Here is a 23,249-nt window from a genome sequence, read left to right on the forward strand (position 1 = left end):
ATCTTTTGTTGCTGTTAAAAAAAAAAACATTTTATAACATTTCACAGTGTCAACAAAGTTGCATTCATGCAAAACCTTTTTGGTTTTTAAATAAATCAATGGTCTCATAATCACATTATTTCGATAGTTAATAAATTTAAAGTGGAGGTGGATAGAGTAAGATATATTAACAAATGGATAACTACAAGGAGATCGATGAATGGATTAACTAACAATGGTTCATGCACCAAAAACTTATCCTTAACTGAAAAATATGTTGAGTTTCACTTTTGTGTATTGTATAACTATGTTTATGCTAATAGATATGTTCCTCAAGTAAACAGAGTTACCTGCGCTCGGGCGAGCCCTGTCACAATTAACTATTTCGGCACAATGTAACAACATTCAGTATGAAGTCCTAAAATCAATAAAGCTTCATTAGGAAGTACATAAAACAATTCTTTTCCTAAAAGAATAACTTCTCCAATATCTAGCTACATTTATATAAAATACATATTAGCACGATCTAAACAAATAATTTTGGTGTTAACTGTACAAAAATTTGTCTGTACATTTTTCATAATATTTAGGAATTAGCACTCTTAATTAACTTTATATTTCGAGAAAGCACTCTTGGTATAGTTCCGATTAGGTAATATAATAAAGATTTAATATAATATATATGAATACTATCAGTATGTTAACAAGTTGTCAAAATTTACATGTCTCTAAAATCTTGTGGATAAAACAGTAATCACTATAGAGCAAATACTGCAGTCTAAAGCTAAAGTGCCACATGCTTACAACTTAAATCGTTACGATATCATGGCTCCCTTGGTGAAGGCTTGTGGAATAAAACTTGATTTCCAAAACGTGTCCCTGTTATAAAATATCTATAAAAACATTAACATGTTGTACTCTCGCTTTATAAGGCAGGTCATCTATCTGAACGTTACTACGTAGCCTCTGACTCAACGTCTCAACAATCAAAATCAGATTCACATTTCGCCTACGGTTAAATGCATATTACGATAGAAGCTATAAATATAGAGAAAATAAATATCTACTAGGGCTAGTAAAATTCTCCTGGTCCACGCGGTAAACTTACACGTTAAATATAGAATATACCTTTGTACTATTGTTTAACGTCGACGGCGACCGCGGCGGGCGGCGGCCGCGGCCGCCCCGAGCGGTCCTCGGACAGTCGCGCCGGAACTACCTACTGCCTAGCCGCCGGCCGAGACGAGACGCCGATAAAAATAAAAAAACAACAACAGAAAATCAACCGTATACGACGCAGTCATCTTTGGATGCGGAGCGCGGCGCGGGCGCTACTTGGCGAGGCGCCGGCGCAGGCGGTTGCGCAGCGCCAGCGCCGGCGCCCACGGACCCGTCGCGCGCTTGCCCAGCGCCCGCGCGCAGCGCTCCGGCGCCAGGCGGGCCGCCTTGCTGGCGCCGCCGCCGTCGTCCCCGCAGCGCGCGCGCTTGCAGGCGGGCTGGTCGCGCGCGCGCGGCGGCGAGGCCGCGTCGTTGCGGGAGCGCAGCGCGCGCGGGCGGGCGGGCGCGGGCGCGCCGGCGCAGGCGTCGGGCGGCGGCGGCGCGCGCGGCTCGCCCGTGGTGGAGTGCACCTCGTCGTGCGCGCTATCCGCGCGGCGCGTGCGCGGGCGCGGCGAGGGCTGCGGCGGCGAGGCGGCGGGCGCGGCGCGGGCGCGGGCGCGGCCCCTCGCGGCGCCGAGGTTCTCCTTCGAGCGGTCGGGGGGCGGGCGGCGCGCCGCCGTGGCCCGCCGCGCCGGGCCCGGGGCGCGCGCCGAGTTTCCCGCCCGGGCGCCCGCCGCGGCCGCCGCCGCCGCCGCAGCACCGCGCAGCTCGCGCGCGTACATTCCTATGCTGCGAGTTATCTTCTGAGCTAGTGGCGTTACCCCCTGAGCACCCTGAGAGCGCGTTGCGCGGGTACCGCTCCGCTTCGCGTCTTCTTCGACGTTAACTGGTTCGGTCGTGGCAGGTGCAGGAGCGACGCGTCGCCCGGCAGGCTTCGCATCGGTGGGTGCGGGTCGCTCGCTGCGGGGTGGCGGCGGAGGCGCGGGAGGCGCCGCCGGTGCTCGCCTCGTAAGGATGACGACACGGTCGAGAGCTGGTGTGGGGGCGGGAGCGGCAGGGCGAGCCCGCGTGGCGGACTGACGCGTCTGTGGGCGCTGCGGCGGCTCGGCGTCATGGTGCGAGCGTAGCACACGGTCCGGTGCGGCTGGCGGCGGATCGCGTCTGAGGTCGGTGCGAGGCCTGCGGCCACGTGGCCTCGGCGGCCCCTCGGTTGGGGAACTAGAGGACACTTCATTGATCTGGATACCGACGTCGTCGTCAGATTGCGCGGGTTCAGTAACTGGTACGACGGGCTCGGCGGTTGAAGTTCGGGGTGGCAGTGGAGGACGAGCAGCAGTAGACGCGTCAGTTTCCGCGTCGACGTCTGGTACAACAGTAGCCGGCACGGGTTCCGTCTCGCGAGGCTCTGAAGGTTCCCGTTGCTCAGGGGCGCCAGCAATCTCCTCGTGAACCGCGGATAAGGTGTTGATGACGCGCGTCCTATTGAGGAGTCGCGCCATGAAGTAAGACTCTGCAGGGTTGCCGTAGTTGAGGATGGCGTCGGCGTCCTCAGGGTCGGGCGGGTCGCGCGGCGTGTCGGGCGGCGCGGGCAGGCGCGCGTCCAGCGTGGCGCAGGGCGGCAGAGGCGCGGGGGGCGCGGGCGGCGGCGCGGGCGCGCGCTCGGCGTCGGAGTAGCGCGTCATGATGGTGAGGCCGTTCTGCGGCACGGGGCGCGCGTCGGGCTCGGCGTCGGGGCGCGGCTCGTGCGGCGCGGCGGGCGCGGGCGGCGCGGCGGGCTGCGGCCGGCCCGCGCCGCTGCGGGAGCGCAGCACCGTGGCGCGCGGCGGGCCCGGCGGGTCCAGCATCAGCGTCACCACCGACGTGTTGTCGGCTCGCATTCTCGTATTTGACCACCTGGAAACACATTCATCATATATTATGAGTTGCATGTTTGCATTTATTACATCAGTTTAAAATTCTTAGAAACGTAAATGAGCTTCACCTACCTTTCTAACGCATGATCCACTAGACTTTTGGACGGGTTCAACCAATCTCGGGGCTGATTCCCGCTGCCTCCGACAAGCGCGGCTTCGTTGTGCCGCTCCGTCGCCTGCACTAGACTGACAGCCCCTTCCGGGGAGATCATATTCCATAAACCATCGGTTCCGAATATCAGGCACCTGTAAGAATTTATTGAGAATATTAAAAAAAATCATAAAATTTACGTATTTATTTGTTTTATTACTTGACTTTCTAGATCGTAATATTTATGATCTACTCACCGAAACTTAGACGGGTCGATAGTCAACACGCCGACATCAGGGTCGGGGCTTACTATAAACTCATCATTTTGTGGATTATAACTCCACAGGTCGCCAAGCGACCTTGCTACTGCTAAAAATGGTATCTCATCCATTGGCGTGTTCTTCTTGATTGGTCCCTTGTGTCCTAGGCGAGGTCTGTTCCACACAACGCGAGGGACACCAGCTTTGGAGATAACTTTTCCTCCACATCTCTGTATGCGCTCAATTTCAGTTGTGGATTCTGGTTTGTGGTCTGATGTTAATGGTTTTGCAGCCCACTCCTCACAATCTTTAAAAAGGAAAAAATATTTTAAATTTATAACATGACATCTATATCACAAGAGGTGGATTTCTGGGCAAAACAAGTATGATTAAAAGTTCCTAACAACTTCTCTACAAATTTAATTTTAAGCAGATATTTATGTCATAAACTGAAAATCTAGTCTTTCAATAAAACAATATTTAGATGCGAAACAATATTGGAGTATATTATTTTTTATGGTTGATATATCCAAGACAGACTTACCATCTTTTTGGTAACCGAGTACAATTGCCGAGTCTCCGACATGACCAATATATATTTTTCCACGGCGTATAAAAGCTATGCTTGCGGTTGTACCCGCCGTGCTTGGTAACCCAGTAACGGTTTTTGGCCATTTTTCTGTAATATAACAACAATTTATTTAGTCACATAATAGTATAATGATTATTAACATAAGTCCAATGGAAATGATAATATTGCAATTGTACAGAATTGTTGTCATAATAAAAATTATTTAAAGATTAATTTTATGGTCAAGTACACACTTAGCTACTTGTTATACTTCAAATTATTTTTATGAACACAAGAGTAACTCTTGTCAATTTGTCGGCTACATTTTTAGAAACCACTGAAGCATACAGGCATATAAAAGATTAAATACGATAAACTGAGTAATGTAAGTAATTCAGGTAGTAATTGCACTTGCAATACAAAAAAAACTTATTATTTTAGTAACTTTTGGGCAGCAAGTTGATAGTTTTTTTATTATTTCCTTCTCAAAGTTACAAAAGGACATAATTTACATAATAATATGATGTTAGCATCATTATAGCACTAAATTGGGATAAGTAGGTTAATAGCGGATTGTAAATATATTTTTTATTTAAATATTTAATTGTTCCTTTGTTTTAGTCTGGGAGTGTTATTGTTTGAGACTAAGTATAAAAAAACGTGTCAGCATCAGACATTTTAATGTACATTAGAATTGCATGGAACCTTGCTTTGTTTGGTTAAAATATAATATTAAGATTTCCTTTTATAATTCTATAAAATCTCTAAACTATATAAATGCTATGATCAAAAAGAAAAACTGGAGAAGAAGATCAAATATATATTTTTCGCATAGTAAGCAGGTGATGCAAACATATAAGAATTGAACACTAATAAGAATATCTCTATAAACAAAAATAACGAGCAATGTTCTCTATGACATCTAAAAGCTAGTTTGACTAAAGTTTTTAATTAAAATAGCCACCCAGTCCGTGATCTGATGCACTACACAGACCGGAACTATATAACTTTCCTTTGTATTTATATTTCCTGAAACTTACAAGTATTAGTAGAGAATGATACATCTTAGAATGATATAACATGACCTACACAATATTTTAGATTTTAGGTATTTGGAGCTTTGTGCTACTGACTAGACGCAGTTATATTGTGAGACAAATCATATTGGTCAGTTTTTTTTACTTGTTACATCCCTGTGAAAGTTTCCAAGACTTTTTAGGTAAAGTTTGTAATAAATTAGACACCTTGTGTGACTAATACAGAGAATAATATTATCAGCAAATTCATCAGATCATATTTCTTTATCGGGTTCCTGCATTGGTACTATGTGGCTTGTTATATTTACTATGTAATGACCTTATACATAACTTTTCGTAATTGGAAACTTGAGCCAATATAAAAACACAAACTGGTAAAACTGCTTTCACTTGGCAAAGTGAGTGGGATACCCAAAATTTTGCATAGGTATAGGTACTTTTTTATACTTAACACAACCAACAAAGTAACAGCTCTGCTAGCGACGATAATGACCATTCGAAAAACTTCTGTAAACTCAATGTCAAACCACTCAAGAAAAAAAATATGAATAACTTCAACAAGGTCAAGCAAAACATTTCGTACAGTCACTTAGAACTCTCCTTGGACCTAACAAAGAAGAATTTAAGTTAATACATCACAACCATTAACTGACGAGGATAAAAACTTGAAATTCGGTGTTTACCTAACTCTTTCCACATGTTCAAGTGGGTCAACATGTAACCATTTCTGATTGCTTTGAGTACATCCTCATCATTGTCCGACCAGAACTGTCTCTGCTTCACTATTGAGTCCATCAAATGCTCTTTAGCAAATGCTGCGGCTTCGCTCCCGCCATGTCCATCATATATCCCGAAGAAAGCATACTCCAAATCCCTCTCGTCTTCAGTTTGTTGATAAGCAACGGAAAACAAGTCTTCCATATACTTTCTCCCGCCTTGGCTGCAGTGGCCAGTTACACGTAAATTGACACCAATAGACGCAGGCATTTTAAAACTAATACACTACAACTTAAAATAACAAAATATTTACGATTTCATTGTAACACAAACGTTTCTTTCCTGTACATTTTGCATTTGCAATTACGCGAGTCGCGACTGACGACAGATCACGTGGACATATTGATCACTACGCGTGCCCAGTGGTTTATGAGAAGTTCCACGAGTTAGAAAGAGATACACATAGAGTTCTCATTTCGCTGTCAAAAGAAATAGACGCCATTATTCTTTCCGCCATTTTCCTACAAGCTCACGTTGACCTTCTTTTAAAACAATTTTAGATTTTTTGACTATAATTTTATGTAATAGTTAATTTTATAGTCGTAAAATATCTCACATATTTTTTTATATCTTTGTATTTATAACCACAATTATGATTGACGCCATCAAAATAAAAAGTTATTTCGCCAGCAAATGCTTTATTTTTCGCACAAGTGAAAGAAGATACTGCGTTTAGAAACAACGGAATTACTTGCTGTGTGTAATTTACTACATTTAGTATTCCAAACTTGTTACGAATTATAGTAAAGATGACCTGGGACACGTTGTTCATTAAATTTTAAACTCTTATAAGGCTAAATAATTAAATAATATCAACATTTTACGATATAGGCCTAAGCTACTTTTCATAACATGAATATTCCCTTACACCAAAAATAACTTATTAACAGCAACAAAATTTGCAGTAGAAATAAATATGAAACTTTATGAGAAATTCTTTATTTGGACCACATGTAAATAATTTACAGTAACTTTATGTTGATATTTTTTGGCAATACTGAATTCATAAAGATAGGAAGAGCTTGTTACCAGGAATGTATGCTTTTAATCAGGCATTTGTGTAATAAGCAATAATTGCATTATTTCAGGCATCCTGGGGACTCTTCTTTCTTCTGGATTCCTATAATAATAGTAAAATATAATAACTGTACCTACTTCTCACATTTTTAGTTTTTCTTTATCATACTCACATTTTTAATGTTCTCTCTATAATTGGGTCATCATTTTTGTATTTTAGTTTTCCGTGGTTTCCCTCAAATTATTTAAATTCATCTGGTTATTTTGTACATGAAAACTTTTACCAAAACATTTTAACTAATACAATTGCGGTTATTAATAAAAAAGATATCGTCAGGACAGTATATTGTCTTGGTTTTAATGACATTTGAATATGGCATTAAATCATTATTTTGTCAAATAGATACTCATCACAATACATATTTGTACCTAGAAGGAAATCGTCGTTTAAAATATTATGCACGCGGCTTTTTGTTTATGGCCTCTGTCGTTGTATAAATAAAACTCTTTTCCGTAAAGGTGCGGCCTCATGGAATCGCTCGATGGTCACGTGACCTAATTTCAAATTTCCCGCGACTTACAAAGCTTCTGCTACATGCAGTCGCTTATAATAGACAAATATATAACTAATTTGCAGCGGCAAATCTTTCACGTCGCGACCCTGTGTTGCTGATCGTCTAACATCGTTTGTACCCCTTAGCAGTGAAACAAGTGCAAGAAATAGGAGCCTCACCTTGTTTGACTTTATTATTTACAGGAATTAATTTAGAAACCGTTGCAGCACCACACTTTTGTCAACGCTCACTCCTGTTCGCTGCAAACGAGCGTCATGCGACTGCATGAAGCCGCACCTGAAACTTTAGTTATTTCTTGAATAAATCTTTTGTTGCAGTGATGAATCTGTGTCATGGAACTATTGTAATGGTCAAATCAAATCAAATCTTTATTGCATACTATAATGTTACATAGGTGGTAAATTATAACTAGGTTCGCAGCTCATTATGGACCCTGTTGGGCACAGCAAAAGTAGGAGAGAGGAGGATATATGGTAATAATATGTTATTTTGCTGTTGTAGTCAAAATAAATGAATGGTGACATAGCACTTATAGCTGTTTGGATTGCGCACCTGCTGCTAATGTCTTTATTGTAAAGGGTCCGGTTAGACCAGTTTCAGCTATCATTTTCAGAAAGGCCAATTTAAAGAAAAAAAACCAATGAGTAATACCCTATATTTTTATTTACTTAAATATTTTAACTTGACTACTGACTTCAGAAACTAGTATCTACAAACTATTCTTCTTCAGCTACAACCCATGGTTTCTCTGGCCGTAGCAAGTCCCATGGGTGTGGTTTTTTATAAACATCTGGTTCTTCTAGCTTAACTCCTCCATTTGTAACTTCTTTCAAAAACCTATCTACTTTCCCATCTTTAACAGGCTTTAGGTCACAATACATTTCAGTTATCCCACTTTCAAGACATCTTTGGGCAAAAACTTTTCCCAAGTTTATGTAAGCACAGGTGTCGTTGATACTATATAGTTGTTTACGGAGGGCCCACTCTGAAGTTTTAGCTTCAATTACAGCACCATTCATATAATGTACTACTTGAGCTGTAACTGTACGATTACTGGCTGTTAAAGTCAACCTGGAAAGAAAAAAAAAAGATTTTTCTTTAAAAAGTCCTCTAGGTACACTCTATGTAAGTAAATGGATTCGGGTCAGTTTTAATTTATTGATTATGTTAATTTGATTTGAATACTAACTTATGCCAGAACTTTCTGCCAGGAGCTTCCAAGTGGTAGCCATCAGGTTTGCGGGCAATTCGTATCCTTTCCAAGTTCCGCGGGTTTCTGTTAACGAATTCAGGTGGTGCTGAAGAACTAAGTCTCGTAAAACTTGGAGTTATCAGTAACTTTCTTAGATTATTCATAGTTTTCGTTTTCCTCAGTAATATTTATTTCTGATTGATTTGTTGTTTTATAACCTAACCCCGACAGAATATGATTTCATTACTGTCAATAGTGTCAATGTCACACTGACAGAGTTCTTGCCCGTCTCTGTAGATCCGAGATATAGAACTTTTCGGTTTTTATTTTTCATTTTTAAAAGTTGTGTTTTATAGTTTACGAAACTATTGTATAGTATCGTAAAATATAATTTATTTGCCACACCTAAGTTATTTGGATATATAAATAAATCAAGACGACTGTTCAAGCACATGATAAATAATATTTATTCCTTTCGGACCCCAATCTTTACATATTAAAAATTTTAGTTTGCCATTTTGTAATTATTTGTAGTATAGACTTTCATAAATATTATTAAGTAATTTTAATAAAAACCGATAAATTGGAGATAATTGATTGTTTGTGGTAATGCAAACATTGCACATCGCATCACTAAAAATGACGTACATATTGTATTCACTTCATTCGCCCACCCACACGTTGAGTTTTGATAAGAAAAAGTATTAGTTTGTATTTATTCTAAGCACGTTTTGTTACCATATCTACTGTCTTCGGGTATGTGGCGGTCGCCGGAGTATGTGCGCAGTAGCCGTTTCTCTGTGCTAATTGTTTAGTGAAGTTTTGTGATTGTCGACGGGCGTGAGCGTGCGGGACAGTTACATGTTTTGTAATTAATTTGTACGCCCACTCCGAAGTCGGCTGTGGTGGTTGTTCGGTACAAGTGATGGTAGTTGCTAGAAATTAGGGTAATTGTGGATTGTTATTAAAATGTCGCTGCAGAAGAGTGTGAAGAGTGGTGGTGGCGGTGATAGGAGCGAGCAGGGGGATACCACATCGATATGCTCGTCGGTGACCACGCAGCCTGACAGGCACGGCTTTTTCGGCGGGGCTCAATACAGTCCAGAACCGTAAGTAAACCATACAGCCCACAACATAACAAAACTCCTTATTATGTATACTAAACCATTTTATTGTTTATAAATATAAATAATTCTTATAGCAATAAATTCGATCACGCTTTATCTGTTTATCGGTCGCTTATTTGGGCCAAAAACATTGTTTACAATGTTTTCAGAACACAAACATAGACACTGCCAAAACAATATGTTCTCTTTGAATATCACAATCTGAGTGCAAAATGATTTAAAATTTCTTGTTTTTATTTTAAATATTGTAAACTGTACTCAAAACTTCAAAATGCTATTGAAATATTGAAATGGAGAAATCTGTGCAACTCATATTAATTTATCTTTTAATTTCATGAAACCATATTTTGGCTTTCACTTCAACATAATGAATATATTTAAAACCTATTGTTCTTTTTTAATTGAATAAAAAACATATAATAACTCATTAAGTATTTACATTCCAATTTGTTAGTACTTACATAAATACTTACCTATCTGTATGTAAAACCCAGCTGTTCATTGTCATTTAAACAATCATATAACATGTCTGCAAAAGCCCACTAATAGCTAACGCCCCGCTATTAAATAACTGCCACAAAATATGTGAGTCATTAAGGATATGCATAAACCTGATTTGTTATATCTGTGTGACTTATCAAAGTTGTTATTGTTTCAGCATTTAATGCTAAACTTTGCATTTTATAAACAAATTCTTAAAAGGCATTCGAATTTTGTATAATTAGTGTTCTACGAGAAACATATTATGTACATTTTGAATTAGTTTTATGTAGGCATTCTTCCCAGTTTGACTGACAAAATATTTGCAGCTTTTGGTTGTTGCGTTCAGTTGGTTTTTTTTAAGCATAAACAGCAAATATATTAACAAGTCGCTGCAAACCCTTGAGTGTGTTTAAATGTTTCTTTCTTAGGTTAGACAGCTAAGTAATGTTGACTCCAGCATAATTAATAATCTCTTGAAATCTAAAAGTGATATAATTTATCCTATTTGCAGAATTAATAACTCACCGTCACCAATATAACCAAGTAACCTGGTGTTCCCTGGTGGTCTGGTGTGATTGTAGCCGCTAGTACTTAGGTGTTAAGACTGGTAGTTCAACAGACCTTCAGGAAGTCCTGAAGACAAAGTTCACATCCAAATTGTTACAGATACCATTACTTTAATAAATCTTAGAAGAATCTTGTATGCATTTACAATTATAGAAGCCTTGATAAACAAAGTTTGACCAAATAAAACCTTATATTACACGAAAGAACAATATTTCATTTTTGTTTTATTTCAACTTTGAAAAAGTACACAATGATAAAATTACTGATGTATTCTTGTCTGATCTCCAAGGTTCCAAGCATACAAATGTTGTAAGATGGTGAAAACAATTTGATTTAATTAAATTTTACACTACTTAATTACAGTAAGTAGTTATAAAAAAGTAGGCATAAAGCATTTTAATTAATGTCTACAAGAATAATAAGATCATTAAGTTTGACTTTGTTTAATTTAATATTCTTTGTGGGTATTAATGTTCTTAGTAAGTAATTAGAAGTCTAGTGACTATTTTTAGTTTTGTTGTCTCCATCTAATAATATATTACTCTAGATATTATAAGAGTGAGTGTTAAACATTTTAAGGGTTTCATAATTATTGAAGTTTAGAGCTGTTACAGTCATCAATTTATTTTTTACAATCTGCTTCCCCCTCACTACAAATCGAAAGTAAAATCGGTATAAAAACTATCCTATGAGTTATAAACTATCTGTGTACCAAGTTTCGTCTAAGTCTATTTAATGGTTTTTGCAGGAAAGAGAAACAGACATCCATATGTTTACAAACATTCGCGTCTATAATATTTGTAGGATTAAACCTTCATTGTCCTGAGTCCCTCCCTTACGTGACCGGTTTTCTAAGTAAAAAGTTGGTACATACTTTGGTATGATTTTAGACTGCATGTTGTTAGCCAAGTGTTAGGTTTCAACTTCAAATGGGACTAGCAGTCTGGCGAATTTGGATGTCTGTCTAAGTATACCTGTTGAAGAATGTTGATAAAGTTAATGGGAAGAAAATCTTTAGGTTGTACAATACTGAGGTAGAGTTTAGTTAAATACCTACCTACTTGTTTACCAAAATATAAAAATTACTTCTGTAGCATAATAAATTATACTAGACTATCTTCAACTGACTATGACCAAGAAGGCCAAAACAATAAATTAAAAAAGTAAATAATAAATACGTTTACGGTCTCGTCGCGTGTGCCCACACAAATAATACGTTGAAAACGAAAGGAAGTGAATATTTCTCAACTTCCCCGATATTGTGTTGGTATGTTGTAACATGTAGCTGCTTGTAACCTGTCTAGTTTTTGTTCCTCAAACAAACCTGTGAACTATAAATTTAATTAGCGAAAAAAGTGTTCTAATTCGAAACTATTGTTCCGCGATAGCTATCTCACGTTTGCTGGCAGTTCCGAATGCAGTATAATTTGTTATCGTGCACGTAGGTAATCGCTGGCACGCGCTGGTGATGTGTTGACTTATCGCTTCATCTAAGAATATTACTTTTTGTAAACTGGGAATTGTCATAATGATATTTACATTTAATTTTAAAATATGTGGGGACAGTGGAACATGTCCGATCATTTAATGGTGGATATAAGAGTAAGAACCGCGTTTCTCGCTTTGAAACATATATAGTAATATTAAACATAAGTATAATGTGTTATAGTACTATCCCTCGTATTTAGTGGGAGATAAATGAGATGATGAACAATCACAAAAAAATCTCGTAACCGTGATTAGTCAGAATGATTTCCATGCATAAAATACGCTTTTATCATTCACTAATTTGACAAACAAACAATCCATTTTCACACCATGTTTAGTAAACAAAACGAGCGGACAAATAAATTTCGTTCAAAGTTCGTACTAACGAAAACCGATGGTAACTACGCAGACATCTTCAATTTTCATAAGTTTTTAAAGTTAATTAAGTAAACTACACATGAATATTTGGTGTCAAAAGTTGTCATACTATTACTTTACAGAGACCTGTCTATTGGTCAGTCTCACCCATGCTCGATCAACCTTAAATAGTTATAACTTCTGCAACTACTTTACTAATCTCAAAGCTATACAAAATTCACCATCAATAGTATAGGTACTATAAGTGCCGAAAAGGAAACCATTTCTAGTTGCTAATTTGGTTCAAATGTAGGTAAATCTATTTATAATTCTGCATCATTTAATTGCACTTTGCTATCATTTACGCCGTCAACTACTCAAAGAACCGATGAAAGTGGTGAAACGTCGATGTTCATTTGAAAGTGCAGTTTTGTACGGTGACAGAATACTATCACACTAGCTACGTGATTAAGGTCATCAAATCATGCTATTAACCAAGCACGACTGAACAGCATCAGCGAACAATGTTTTTGTTTATAAATAGAAATGAATTTCATAATAATAGACTTTATTTTGAACTGCTAACGTTTTATGTTTCGTTGTCAAGAAATCTTGGGAAGCCCTACACCAATTCAAAATATTATTAATGGGATCTTGAGTTATTTGGCTAATCTTTCACATCTGAACCACGGAACTCTCGAATTGGTTTGATTCTAGAGATTCCTTCTCAAATGGAAACTTACATTATCAGCAAGTTACATAGTCTTTTATCTGTGTATTCCCACGGAAACGGGAATTACGTAAAACCACAGGGCGCCACTACCGTTCAATAAAACAATAACGATTTTAAAACTTCGCAATCCGGGTTCAAAGTTCCTAGCTTATCCGACTTAAAAAGACATAGAATCAAGATTGAACAAAAATAAGATATTACCCCACCAAGGCTTTTCCTGTCTCGTGGATGTAGTATCACATACCGCGATATTGTTCAGTGCGGGACTTAGATTCCGACTCAATAATTCATCTACAAACAATTCCCCAATCGACTCGTAAAAATTCTTGACATTTTGAAATACTACTATTGTACTCGTTTTATGCGTGCTGAAACGCTATTATCAAAGTATCTGGTGTAGAATGTGCTCTAGATAGTCACTTCTTTAAATATTTATTCTGACTCGTCTGCTACAAAATAGGTATTGTACAAGTGAAAGCATACAAACAACGTCAGTTAGAAAAATATTTAATTTGAGACGTGATTAACATTTTTTATGTCTGTTAATTTTGAATCTTACAAGACTGGTAGCATCAGAATATACGATGTTGTTATCGTTGTCGAAAGCCAGCCCGAATCCGTCGTTAATACTAACAACCTTCTCCAAAGATTTACTTGATTTCTTCACAGCGTAGATACCGTCTTCGAGACAAGCGAAGACTTGTCCATTTAAATCTGTCGTTAGACTCCTCATACTCTTTAATTCAGCAGTGTTTGCATACAGAACAGCGTCTTTCGTTCCCTTCTTTTGAGAGTATAATCCAGTAGTATTTGTGTAGAACATATCGTTTTCATTGTCAATAACGAAATGATCAACTTTCGTGTCTTCCAAATCCGGGAACCTTTTCGATTCTCCATCTTCTAGTGTATATAAGAATTGGTTGGGGAACGTTGAATAGTACAACACGTCTTTGAAATATAAATTCCATATGTTTTCACCAGGTGCTCCGAATATTTCTGCTTGGTTGTTACCGTAGTCGTATTTGTATATGCCGTCACTTCCACCTATGTAGATGTCGTGTGTTTTCTGGTCCACAGTCTGAGCAAACCCATTGACGACGCCTTCTATGTTGTTAAACTCCTTAGTATTTATGTTGAGTCTTGCGGATCTGAAGTCATCAGTATCTGATTTGATATTGTAACTGAAGTACAGGTTGTTGGTGCTGTAGTCTACTGCTAAGATGTACGGTCTGTCCAATTCTCGTCGCAGTGTTTCCGGTTCATAATACACTCCATTGATTTTGACACCGGGACAATCATTTTGCTCTTCTTTTATTACCCCGGCTCTGATCGAGATGAGGCCAGACAGTATTAACAAAACTTTCATTTTGGTCCTGGAATAATAAATCAATAGTTCATTAAGTGGAAATAATGACTTAAGTAACATTCGCTCACGCAATCGCAGTTTTAATCAAATATGTTTAAAATGTTTCCTCCCTAATTAGCTTGGCCTTGTGTGGTATTTAGTGCTTATACTTTTTACCAACTGTTACCGGACGTTACTTTTAATGAAATTTATGAAATTTGAAATATATATAAGAATTTTCCGCTAGATGTCAAAATAAAACGCACACCAGTATTAAATAGATACGCAGATAAGGTAAGCACGTGTATAGTAAATGTCAATCAAGGATTATTGATACAAATCGACGGCCAAATATAAATAAATATATAAACTATAATATTATTTACTTAATGAGTTATTGTCGGCACTTACCGCGTCTCACTGTGGCCGAATGATAAATAACTTGATAAATACTACCAAGTTTATGTGATCACGCTAATTTTTAAGTTTTACGCAACTGTGGAGATTCTCGTTTGTCTTTAATTTTTTGTTTATGACTTACTTAAGAACCTTAATAAAATTATTATTAAATGTCGCTTTTTAAATAATTTACGTATTTTCAAAAGTGTGTTACAAAGTCTGTCTCCCTTTCCTTGAAGAAAAAGCCAGACATTTTCATAAGTTTTACTAGCATTTATGGCAAATAATCATTGTAAGTAGGTATAATAGTTTTGGTATGGGTGTGAGTATAGCTGAGTTGCCCGACAATCAACATGCATGGTAATAAATATCAACCCTCTTATCGTTCCTTGAAAGTTGAAAACTTTTCGAAGTAGGTTAACGTGGAATGTGACACGGAGGTCATAGCCGATGGAATTAGAAATTATTATCAGTAACTAGGTTGAAAGTGCAGGGTACAGCACGACAAAAGGGGCATAGACGCTATATCTGTGAAGTTTTATTGGAATAATTATGAAGTTACGTAACCTACCTGTTGCCCGCGACTTCGTCCACGTGGTTAGATTTTTCCCCGTTTTTTCCATTGTATCTTCGGTCCCATTAGTTGCAGCGTGATGTTATATTCAACACAAAAATATTTTTTCTATTCGAACCAGTAGTTCCTGAGTATAGCGCGTTCAAACAAACAAACTCTTCAGCTTTATATGTTAGTATAGATATAGATTTAGTTAAACGGAAAGAAATCTAATAAGTATTTCCGAGGATTCGGTCTTCTGAAGAAAAATAAGTATCTCGTGTGTTAAAATATTGTTCCCTAAGACGACTCCATATATTTTTGTTCTGCTATAGTAACTATCCTCATGGATGAGATGATAGCGCAGAGGTTATCGATATTATTTTAATAAAATAATTTATTATTTATTATTAAATTGGTGCTGTAATAACAATTCACGTTGAAGGATCATTTATTGAAAAATATTCGGTTTTATTGACCTTGGCTCAGCCGGAACTAAGGGTTATTGCTGGATCGCGTTTCTCGAAGGTGTAATAGGGAACTAATTGAATAAAAGTATGAATCATATTTATACTGAGGCCGTGAGTCTATGATCTGCGATAATGAATCTTACCGCTTTGGAATAAGAGTGTGCGGTCAGTTTTGTTGAATGGGAATAATGGGACTTGAGAAGACGTCACTTCGGGAGTGGTTTTAGATTTTTTAAGTTGACATCATGCTTTACAGTAACTATTGTATCCAGATTTGTCTGATATCTTTGTCCTGATCTGCTTTCTAGTTCTATTGTTTGGAAATCTGTTGCACAAAATCCTTGATAAATTGACAGCTATACAAACAATCCGTACGACTTGCAAATTTCTGAACATTTTTGGAACATCTGATTTAGTGTTATCTTGATTAACAATAATAATTATTTTCCTTCTTATCAATCAACACGGTCTGATTCGTTTCCAGAACGCTGTTTCCAGTAATTTTGCATTTATTTAAGTTCACACATTTTTGTGTTTCTTGAGGTCATTTCTACCTGCTATTGTCAGCTTGTCTGTATCTGATGGTCTATTTCACGTTAATTGGTGCCCTTAAACTATGATTATAGCACTTACAACTGTAATTGTATCTTTGAAGGCTACGTGTAATATCTCGTGTGGCAATGATTATAAGTAAGGTCTGAAAACATACCAGAATAAGAAAAGACGTTCTTTGAACACATCGTTGCAAATTGCACCTTGATAGCAGAGAAACACATGGTAATCTTGACTGTGTAAAAAATTAAATTCAGTAGCTCGTCGTAACTTTTTGTACTATTAAATGAAATGCGAAGTTTTTGTAACTTCCAAATATCTAATGCAAAAATATTCAGCAAAAACTGAAGTTATAAAGACGATTTATAGCAATTTACTTTTTAAAATAGCTGGAAACAGAAAATATTATGACTCAATAACGATATTCACCTTCCAATAACTCATAATAAAGCCACCTGAATAAACATGGCAAAAGACACTATATTCATGACGTTACCGCGGAAAACAGATATTTCCTTTGCCAAATAAAAAAAATACAGCCAACGTCCGCCTATAGTACCATCAAATTAAAAAAAAAACAAGAATGGTGGTTGTTTTTTGACAGTTTTCAGACCAATTCGCATTTCAATGTTTAAATCCACGGATCTAGTATAGGTATTAATTATTTACGTCACGCTAAAGCCCTCTTTCCCATAATGCTAATATTCGACTATGTTGCAAATTAAAAGAGAGAGCATAAGCTGGTTTCGTAATTAAGAAGGTTTGAGCATTGATCATCTCACTAACTCACTTCGGATAAGCGATTTTAGATTCTTAAATTTAGAAGGTGTAAAAAAAATAAGTTAGTCTTACTATACCCAAATTGCACTAGACAAGGAATATTCAACGTCTTTCAAAAAGACAATGATAACTAATCATCAACTTGTACACATCATGGCAACCGTCTCTAAGGTTACACGCCTTCCTTATGTCTGAAAGAGTGATGTCACTGCTTTATTTGAAATAGTACGTGTAGGCTAAATATATACCCAGTTCTCTTACAAGTTATATTACACTGGTGACATGTGCCTAATTCGTAGGATATTTCGCGTTATGGTCCATCATAATGGGACTTTATATTATTGAAATTATTTTCGAAATGGTATGCTAAGATCCGGAGATTCTCCCGTCTTCACAAGCTTAATGTTATATCAATGATTACACAAATGATTATTCTTAAAATAAGTTCAGATTTGTTTTAGGAACTGGGAAAATGACTACCATATTATCAGATAATGGATAAATAAGTCTACCCTGTAGTACCTATGTTAAGAGTTTGGACTGTAATAAAACTATTAAATGGGATCTGAAATATAAATATGCAATAAACCATGATAGAGACTGCTTAAAAATAGTTTACAACCGAACGTTCTCGTAAACAAGATATCTTTTTTATGCTTTTCACACTTTGATACCGATAGTTTTAGGGGACACACATACAAGTGTAAGAAGCGAAAAGGTTTTCTGAAACAAACATTAGTTTAATTTCCGGATTTTGTTAACTCACTCATTTAATAATCGCTGCAGATCTAAAGGCCTAAACAATTGACAATTTGAGCGATCCTATCAGCGGTATATATTCTGGGTAGAGTTGCCATTCGTCTTACTGGCTCTTAGTTAGGAGTTTCAATGATTTTCCATGGTGTACTTGCCTACCTCGTTATATTACCCTGTGTACATATTTGGCCATGTTAATTGATTTTATAATGACTGATTCATTACAACTCGCCTACGTTTAATGCAAGCATGACGACAGAATCCCTTGACATCGTAATCTCTATAACATTCCTTATGTAATACTTATCACAGTTACATACGGTTTGTAGAAACATGTATGCATGTGTGTGTATGAATAGTCACGATGCAGAAAATATACATAAGGACTGGTTATAGGGAAAAATAACAGAACGGGAAGTGTTGTGTTTTTTTATGGTTTAAGCCAAAAGGGCAAAATAGATCCCCATTTCTCCGTCATTAGTCCGTCACTAGCTTGGCTAACCATGATAGCTAGACATGCTTTTTCTAGACTGTTGACTTTTCGCAGTTGTTGTATTTTTGCTGTCGCCACAACAACGAATACTAAAACTCTGATTCGCATTTGGCCGTTTTTTTACCTATAGCCTATGTAAGATCTGGATGTTGGCATAAGCGTTGCACCATTCTCTTCCAAACTTTCATTTTATTCTATCTTTCTTCTTTTATTACTTTTTCAGTTTTGAGATTTATGGCCACGACTTTCGTGGTTTAGATTTCTGATTTAAGTAACTGTTTTAAAATATTGTGTATTAGAATTCATGGCTCAGTCATAGGTTTTCCCTAATATACCAGATTAACGATACTTAGTATAATTTGCATTCCATTTTAGATAACTGTGAAATTAATGTGAATCGAATCCCCAAATAGTGAGTAATGAGTTTTTTGGGTTTCTCCAGAAAGTGTCACCGATTGTAGATTTTGGGATGCTCATAATAAAAGTTACCAGAGAGTCATTTGTTGGTTAAACAATGGTATCTATACTGGTAAGGCAATAATACTAGCTTCAAAACAAAAACAGAAGAAGCCGACTACGTGCACTCACATAATGCTACTTGTTCGCGATATAATCGAAATAGGCAATGGTCAAAGAAAAAAGTATATCAAGGAAATCTCTCACCCAGTAATATCTAGGCCTAGCAACTTGAAAATAATTTACGAGTCGATATGGAGGCTGTATGCGTTGGAATTTCTCATTAAACAGATTTCTTCACGTTTTTTTTATGAGTTATATCTCGTATAGCCATAGAATATCTTACATATTCAGCGTTGAAACAAGACATTACATGATTGCATGGCACCTGTTTTCTCGGTTACTTAAGTTTTAAACCTTTTTGTGGTGTAGCAACGAAACGTTGAGGTTTTTTATGTTAGTCAGTACAGTCATTAGTTGTGACAATGAGAGTAAGTAGTTGTTACGTAAATTGAATGTTTTTCTTTATATTCAGTTTTACACTTTCTTCTGTGTTGTCTGCTTTGATAAGATCAGATTGTTTGAAAGATTGAATAAATATAACAACATATTTAGATTAAAAACACAGACTAACAACTCTCTCACGCGGGCTTTATCAAGATAAACATTTACTGAGATAAGGAACTCTTTACAAGAAAGCAAAATTTACATTATTTTGTCCATCTTTTCTCTCACAATCGGGAGATACGCAGGCTATATTTGTTAAATACTCATGAAATCATCAAATATTAACAAGTATGAGGCAAATAATCAAGAATGAAATTCAAACTCGGTCTTTAGTCGGATCACGTAATTATTCCGATGATTTTAAAACGCTTATGTAATATTCAGTGTTTTACCAAAAAACTCGATTCTGACGTAAACTGATTGTGGCTAATGGACTGGGACGCTTGTAATACTTTTACTTACCGATTAACACAATGTAATGAATAATATTATACAATACACTTAGACTTAAAAGAGGTGAGTCTAAATTTGATACCTGGGCTTGTAGACAAGCTATATTTTTCAAACGCTACGTATCGACGAAAAAGGCGCCTCACTTCGTCGAAAATTAATGGAAGAAAGACTTGATGTTTTTTATTGTTTTCATTCTAATCTCATGTATGTTTTGTAGGTCCTCTGCATTTGCTACGTGCTAGTCAGTGCCTGATGTATGTGAGCGGCAAGATGAAGGAGGTAGACAAAAGAATCCACGCCGATGTATGCGTTTCGTCAATAGCGCCTTCCCCTTTCTATTATTGTTTGTCTTTTCAAGACGTTATCATTTTGAAAACAAAACGTTATAGTAATTGTTTTTTCGCCACTGGAAATACCTGTCCATCTTTCGTTATCACAATGGCATATCCTAGATGTGAAAAAATATAAAACAACATATGGGTATGTTTTATACGCGTTTTTTGACAAATCGTCTTTTGCACTAAGTTCACAGTAGATGCGTCGCGGGGCTTTTCACGAACATTCAAGTCACATGCGCAGTACACCCAAACTATCAAAACAAGAATTTGTGGATCGCTTGTCCTTCGCTGGCTCATCACCCGCGACACGTCGCGCATCGTAACTTTGGCGTGGTGACCTATACCACACTGCAGTACTCTTCCTTAAGATTAGTTTGTGACTGTTGTTGCACCAAGATTTATACGGCATGCAGGAGTCTCTTTAAAATCTTTAACTTAAAAATATTCGTCAAACTGCCTTTTAACAATACTGAATTCTATTGTCTATTAAAAAGCATTTTTCAATTGCTGACATCAGTAAACTGCATTGCCATTATCTTCATCACTTGTTTGTTTTTCATTTTCAGTTATTTCTACGTCAGATTCTAGAATGTTCTCGAAATAAACATACTTAGTCTACACAAGTAAATAATCTCAGTATTGTCTACATTTCGGCCATGAGAATCTAACACTGACATGTGAAGTTTTAATTAAAGCAGTGTCTGTTTAGCAACTCTTAATTATTTAAGTCCCTAATCATGAGGAATGCTGGTAATTGATTTACCAATTTGAAATTAATTAGCCGCTGTTGTGGTATAGGGAATGTGGATATTGTTACTATGTTGTCTTCGGAACTTGGAGTTGCCATGATTGATTTTTGTATTAGTAGTGTATAGTTCCTCAATATTATGATCTATAAGTATACTACGTTTCTTAGCTAGTCATATTTCTGTATTGGTTTATTTCTATTAGATCTTTTCTGTTTTATGATTTTCTTATGGGTATAATTTTATTTTTTTTCATTTCCGGGATTAACTCGGTCCTTTTTAAAGTTGCGGGGACACATGTCCAGCATGCAGAAGCCTTATTGAGAACTTAAATGTTATTTGGCATCTACCTTCACTCCTATTATGTACTTCTATTTGTAAACGTACATGAAGTGATTCTTTTTATCATAAAAGTACTTAAATATAAATCTTATTATTTTGTACCTGCTAACATAATATAATAAAAATTATCATATATACGTAAATAAACTTCTATTCAAAGTCCGCCATAATCTGAAAACGTGACTAACGGAAGCTAAGAATCTTGACTTAGAATTACAAGAACAGTTAGCACGTAAAGTAATGTTATCTAAAAGATTTTATTTGCTGACGATAAACTCGCGTCAGAATGGGTTATAATCATGCTAAAGGTACGAATGCATTATTTTGTATTTTTACCTTTATATCTATGGGCGAAATCGAAGTTTTAAGGGAAAAAGCAAAACCTTGGTCTCCAATTGAATTTCACAACCAAACCTAGCCATGTTACCGAAGCATTGAACGCCAAAATCCAGACGTTGTTATAAATAAAATTGAAGTGTGCGGCGGATGTTCACAATCAGATTTGATCCAGCGAGGCCGGGTGCTGTGGCCGCAAATGTTACGTGAATCACGTGACATTGAATTTGAACGTCATGTGAAAATAACGTAGTTTTACTATTTGTGAATAGGCTGTGCTGGCGGTCGTTAGTGCAAATAAAATGATGGACTTGAATTGACAAATATGATGCGAATGTCGTAATTTTTCTTTAGAGAATTTTAAATTTATTCGTGCCTTTATTTTGACTAAGGTCCTGCAGAACTATAGTATCCCATGCTTTTTCAGGCCTTTGTAACCCCTTATTAAACTTTTTCCAGTGGGATTTGGGATAATCCAAGCGAAATCAGTCATTACGTCAGAAGGTTCTTGTATTCATAATGACAGGGAAAAAAAGAACCATTAAAAATTCTGTACCATCTACTACGAATATGTTCACAGGAACAATATTCCTCTGCAAAAATATTTCTTATTGTACCCGACATCTTTTTTTTCACGTACATATCATAGCTATAAAAGCTTTTATAACACGGACGCATACAATCAGATCGACCTACGTGGTCGGGGACCGTAGCAGCCAAATAGCTGGTGTAATGAACCTCATTACACCAGCTGTTTGATTACGAGACACCTGAATATTTGCTCGCTTCATATGTAAAATAGCTACTAAATTGATTGCCCTGTTGTTCTGGTTAGGTTCTGCGGTATAACTGAGCTGAACATTCAAATATGATCCCTTATGCATGCATTTTAGTTGTGAAGTGTGGTATATATAGGATATATTCGGGTTTCTGAGCTAATTTTAAGAGAATAATAGATAGTATATTTGGGCTGCATGCTTTTTGATCCTCCACTCCATTTATTAGTAGTATTAGTATTATGGAATACTTATTGCATTCCATAATACTATGTTAAATACAAGGATGGTAAAAAACAAGCTAAAAATACTATATGGACCTTGTCGGGCACGCAAAATTTTGGAAAGAGGAAAATGATTTTTATTATCTTATCCTAGTATGGGGATAATTAAAACCTTTTTCATGTTATTACCAACTGTCCAGTACTGTACAACGTCTACAGAACTCCTGAGTATTTTATTACGACTGCTCCTACTACTTAAACTGCCTCGAAGTCAAATATCATAGACATTAATCCTCTTTTGTTTGTACTGTGAATATTGATGAAGAAAATGCAAATCCAAATGGGAATGTGTTGCGAATGTCATTCATATTGCGTGCGTGTCTAGATATATTACCTACAACGTTTACACGCATTATTAATGTAGACTGTATGTCACTGAGCGTTTTATGAGCTCACCA

At 37.1% G+C, this 23,249-nt stretch overlaps 4 protein-coding genes and 1 long non-coding RNA gene across 6 annotated transcripts in view; 1 reads left to right on the plus strand and 4 right to left on the minus strand.

Moving 5' to 3' along the window:
* Window positions 1-1,310: 1,310 nt before the first annotated feature.
* On the minus strand, window positions 1,311-6,640 carry LOC113503152. Its single transcript, XM_026884971.1, has 5 exons — window positions 5,633-6,640; window positions 3,886-4,020; window positions 3,339-3,648; window positions 3,063-3,236; window positions 1,311-2,970 (listed from the first exon to the last, which is right to left on the minus strand). Exons 1-5 carry the CDS (start codon window positions 5,934-5,936, stop codon window positions 1,311-1,313), a joined length of 2,583 nt encoding a protein of 860 aa, XP_026740772.1. The 5' UTR covers window positions 5,937-6,640.
* A 9-nt stretch (window positions 6,641-6,649) lies between these two features.
* On the minus strand, window positions 6,650-7,716 carry LOC113502902. Its single transcript, XR_003401390.1, has 2 exons — window positions 6,917-7,716; window positions 6,650-6,846 (listed from the first exon to the last, which is right to left on the minus strand). It is a non-coding gene; the product is annotated as an uncharacterized LOC113502902 (long non-coding RNA).
* A 243-nt stretch (window positions 7,717-7,959) lies between these two features.
* On the minus strand, window positions 7,960-8,764 carry LOC113503024 (39S ribosomal protein L18, mitochondrial). The gene is made up of 2 exons (XM_026884808.1): window positions 8,508-8,764; window positions 7,960-8,389 (listed from the first exon to the last, which is right to left on the minus strand). The coding sequence occupies exons 1-2, from the start codon at window positions 8,672-8,674 to the stop codon at window positions 8,035-8,037; spliced, it is 522 nt and encodes a 173-aa protein (XP_026740609.1). The 5' UTR covers window positions 8,675-8,764; the 3' UTR covers window positions 7,960-8,034.
* A 297-nt stretch (window positions 8,765-9,061) lies between these two features.
* The window catches only part of LOC113502880 (TBC1 domain family member whacked), a 32,322-nt gene continuing 18,134 nt past the window's right edge, over window positions 9,062-23,249 (plus strand). Inside the window, exon 1 of the mRNA XM_026884619.1 lies at window positions 9,062-9,619. Coding sequence (XP_026740420.1) covers window positions 9,480-9,619 — 140 coding nt within the window. The 5' untranslated portion in view covers window positions 9,062-9,479. The remainder of the gene's footprint in view (window positions 9,620-23,249) is intronic.
* On the minus strand, window positions 13,757-15,605 carry LOC113502882 (ommochrome-binding protein-like). Of its 2 annotated transcripts, none has more exons than XM_026884622.1 (2): window positions 15,022-15,605; window positions 13,757-14,638 (listed from the first exon to the last, which is right to left on the minus strand). In XM_026884622.1, exon 2 carries the CDS (start codon window positions 14,629-14,631, stop codon window positions 13,789-13,791), a length of 843 nt encoding a protein of 280 aa, XP_026740423.1. In that variant the 5' UTR covers window positions 14,632-14,638; window positions 15,022-15,605; the 3' UTR covers window positions 13,757-13,788. The 2 variants fall into 2 exon arrangements, with proteins under 2 accessions (XP_026740423.1, XP_026740422.1); XM_026884621.1 differs by having other exon boundaries at window positions 14,997-15,605.

The sequence above is a fragment of the Trichoplusia ni genome, chromosome 18 (genome assembly GCF_003590095.1).
Source record: "Trichoplusia ni isolate ovarian cell line Hi5 chromosome 18, tn1, whole genome shotgun sequence".
Classification (NCBI taxonomy): Eukaryota; Metazoa; Arthropoda; class Insecta; order Lepidoptera; family Noctuidae; genus Trichoplusia; species Trichoplusia ni.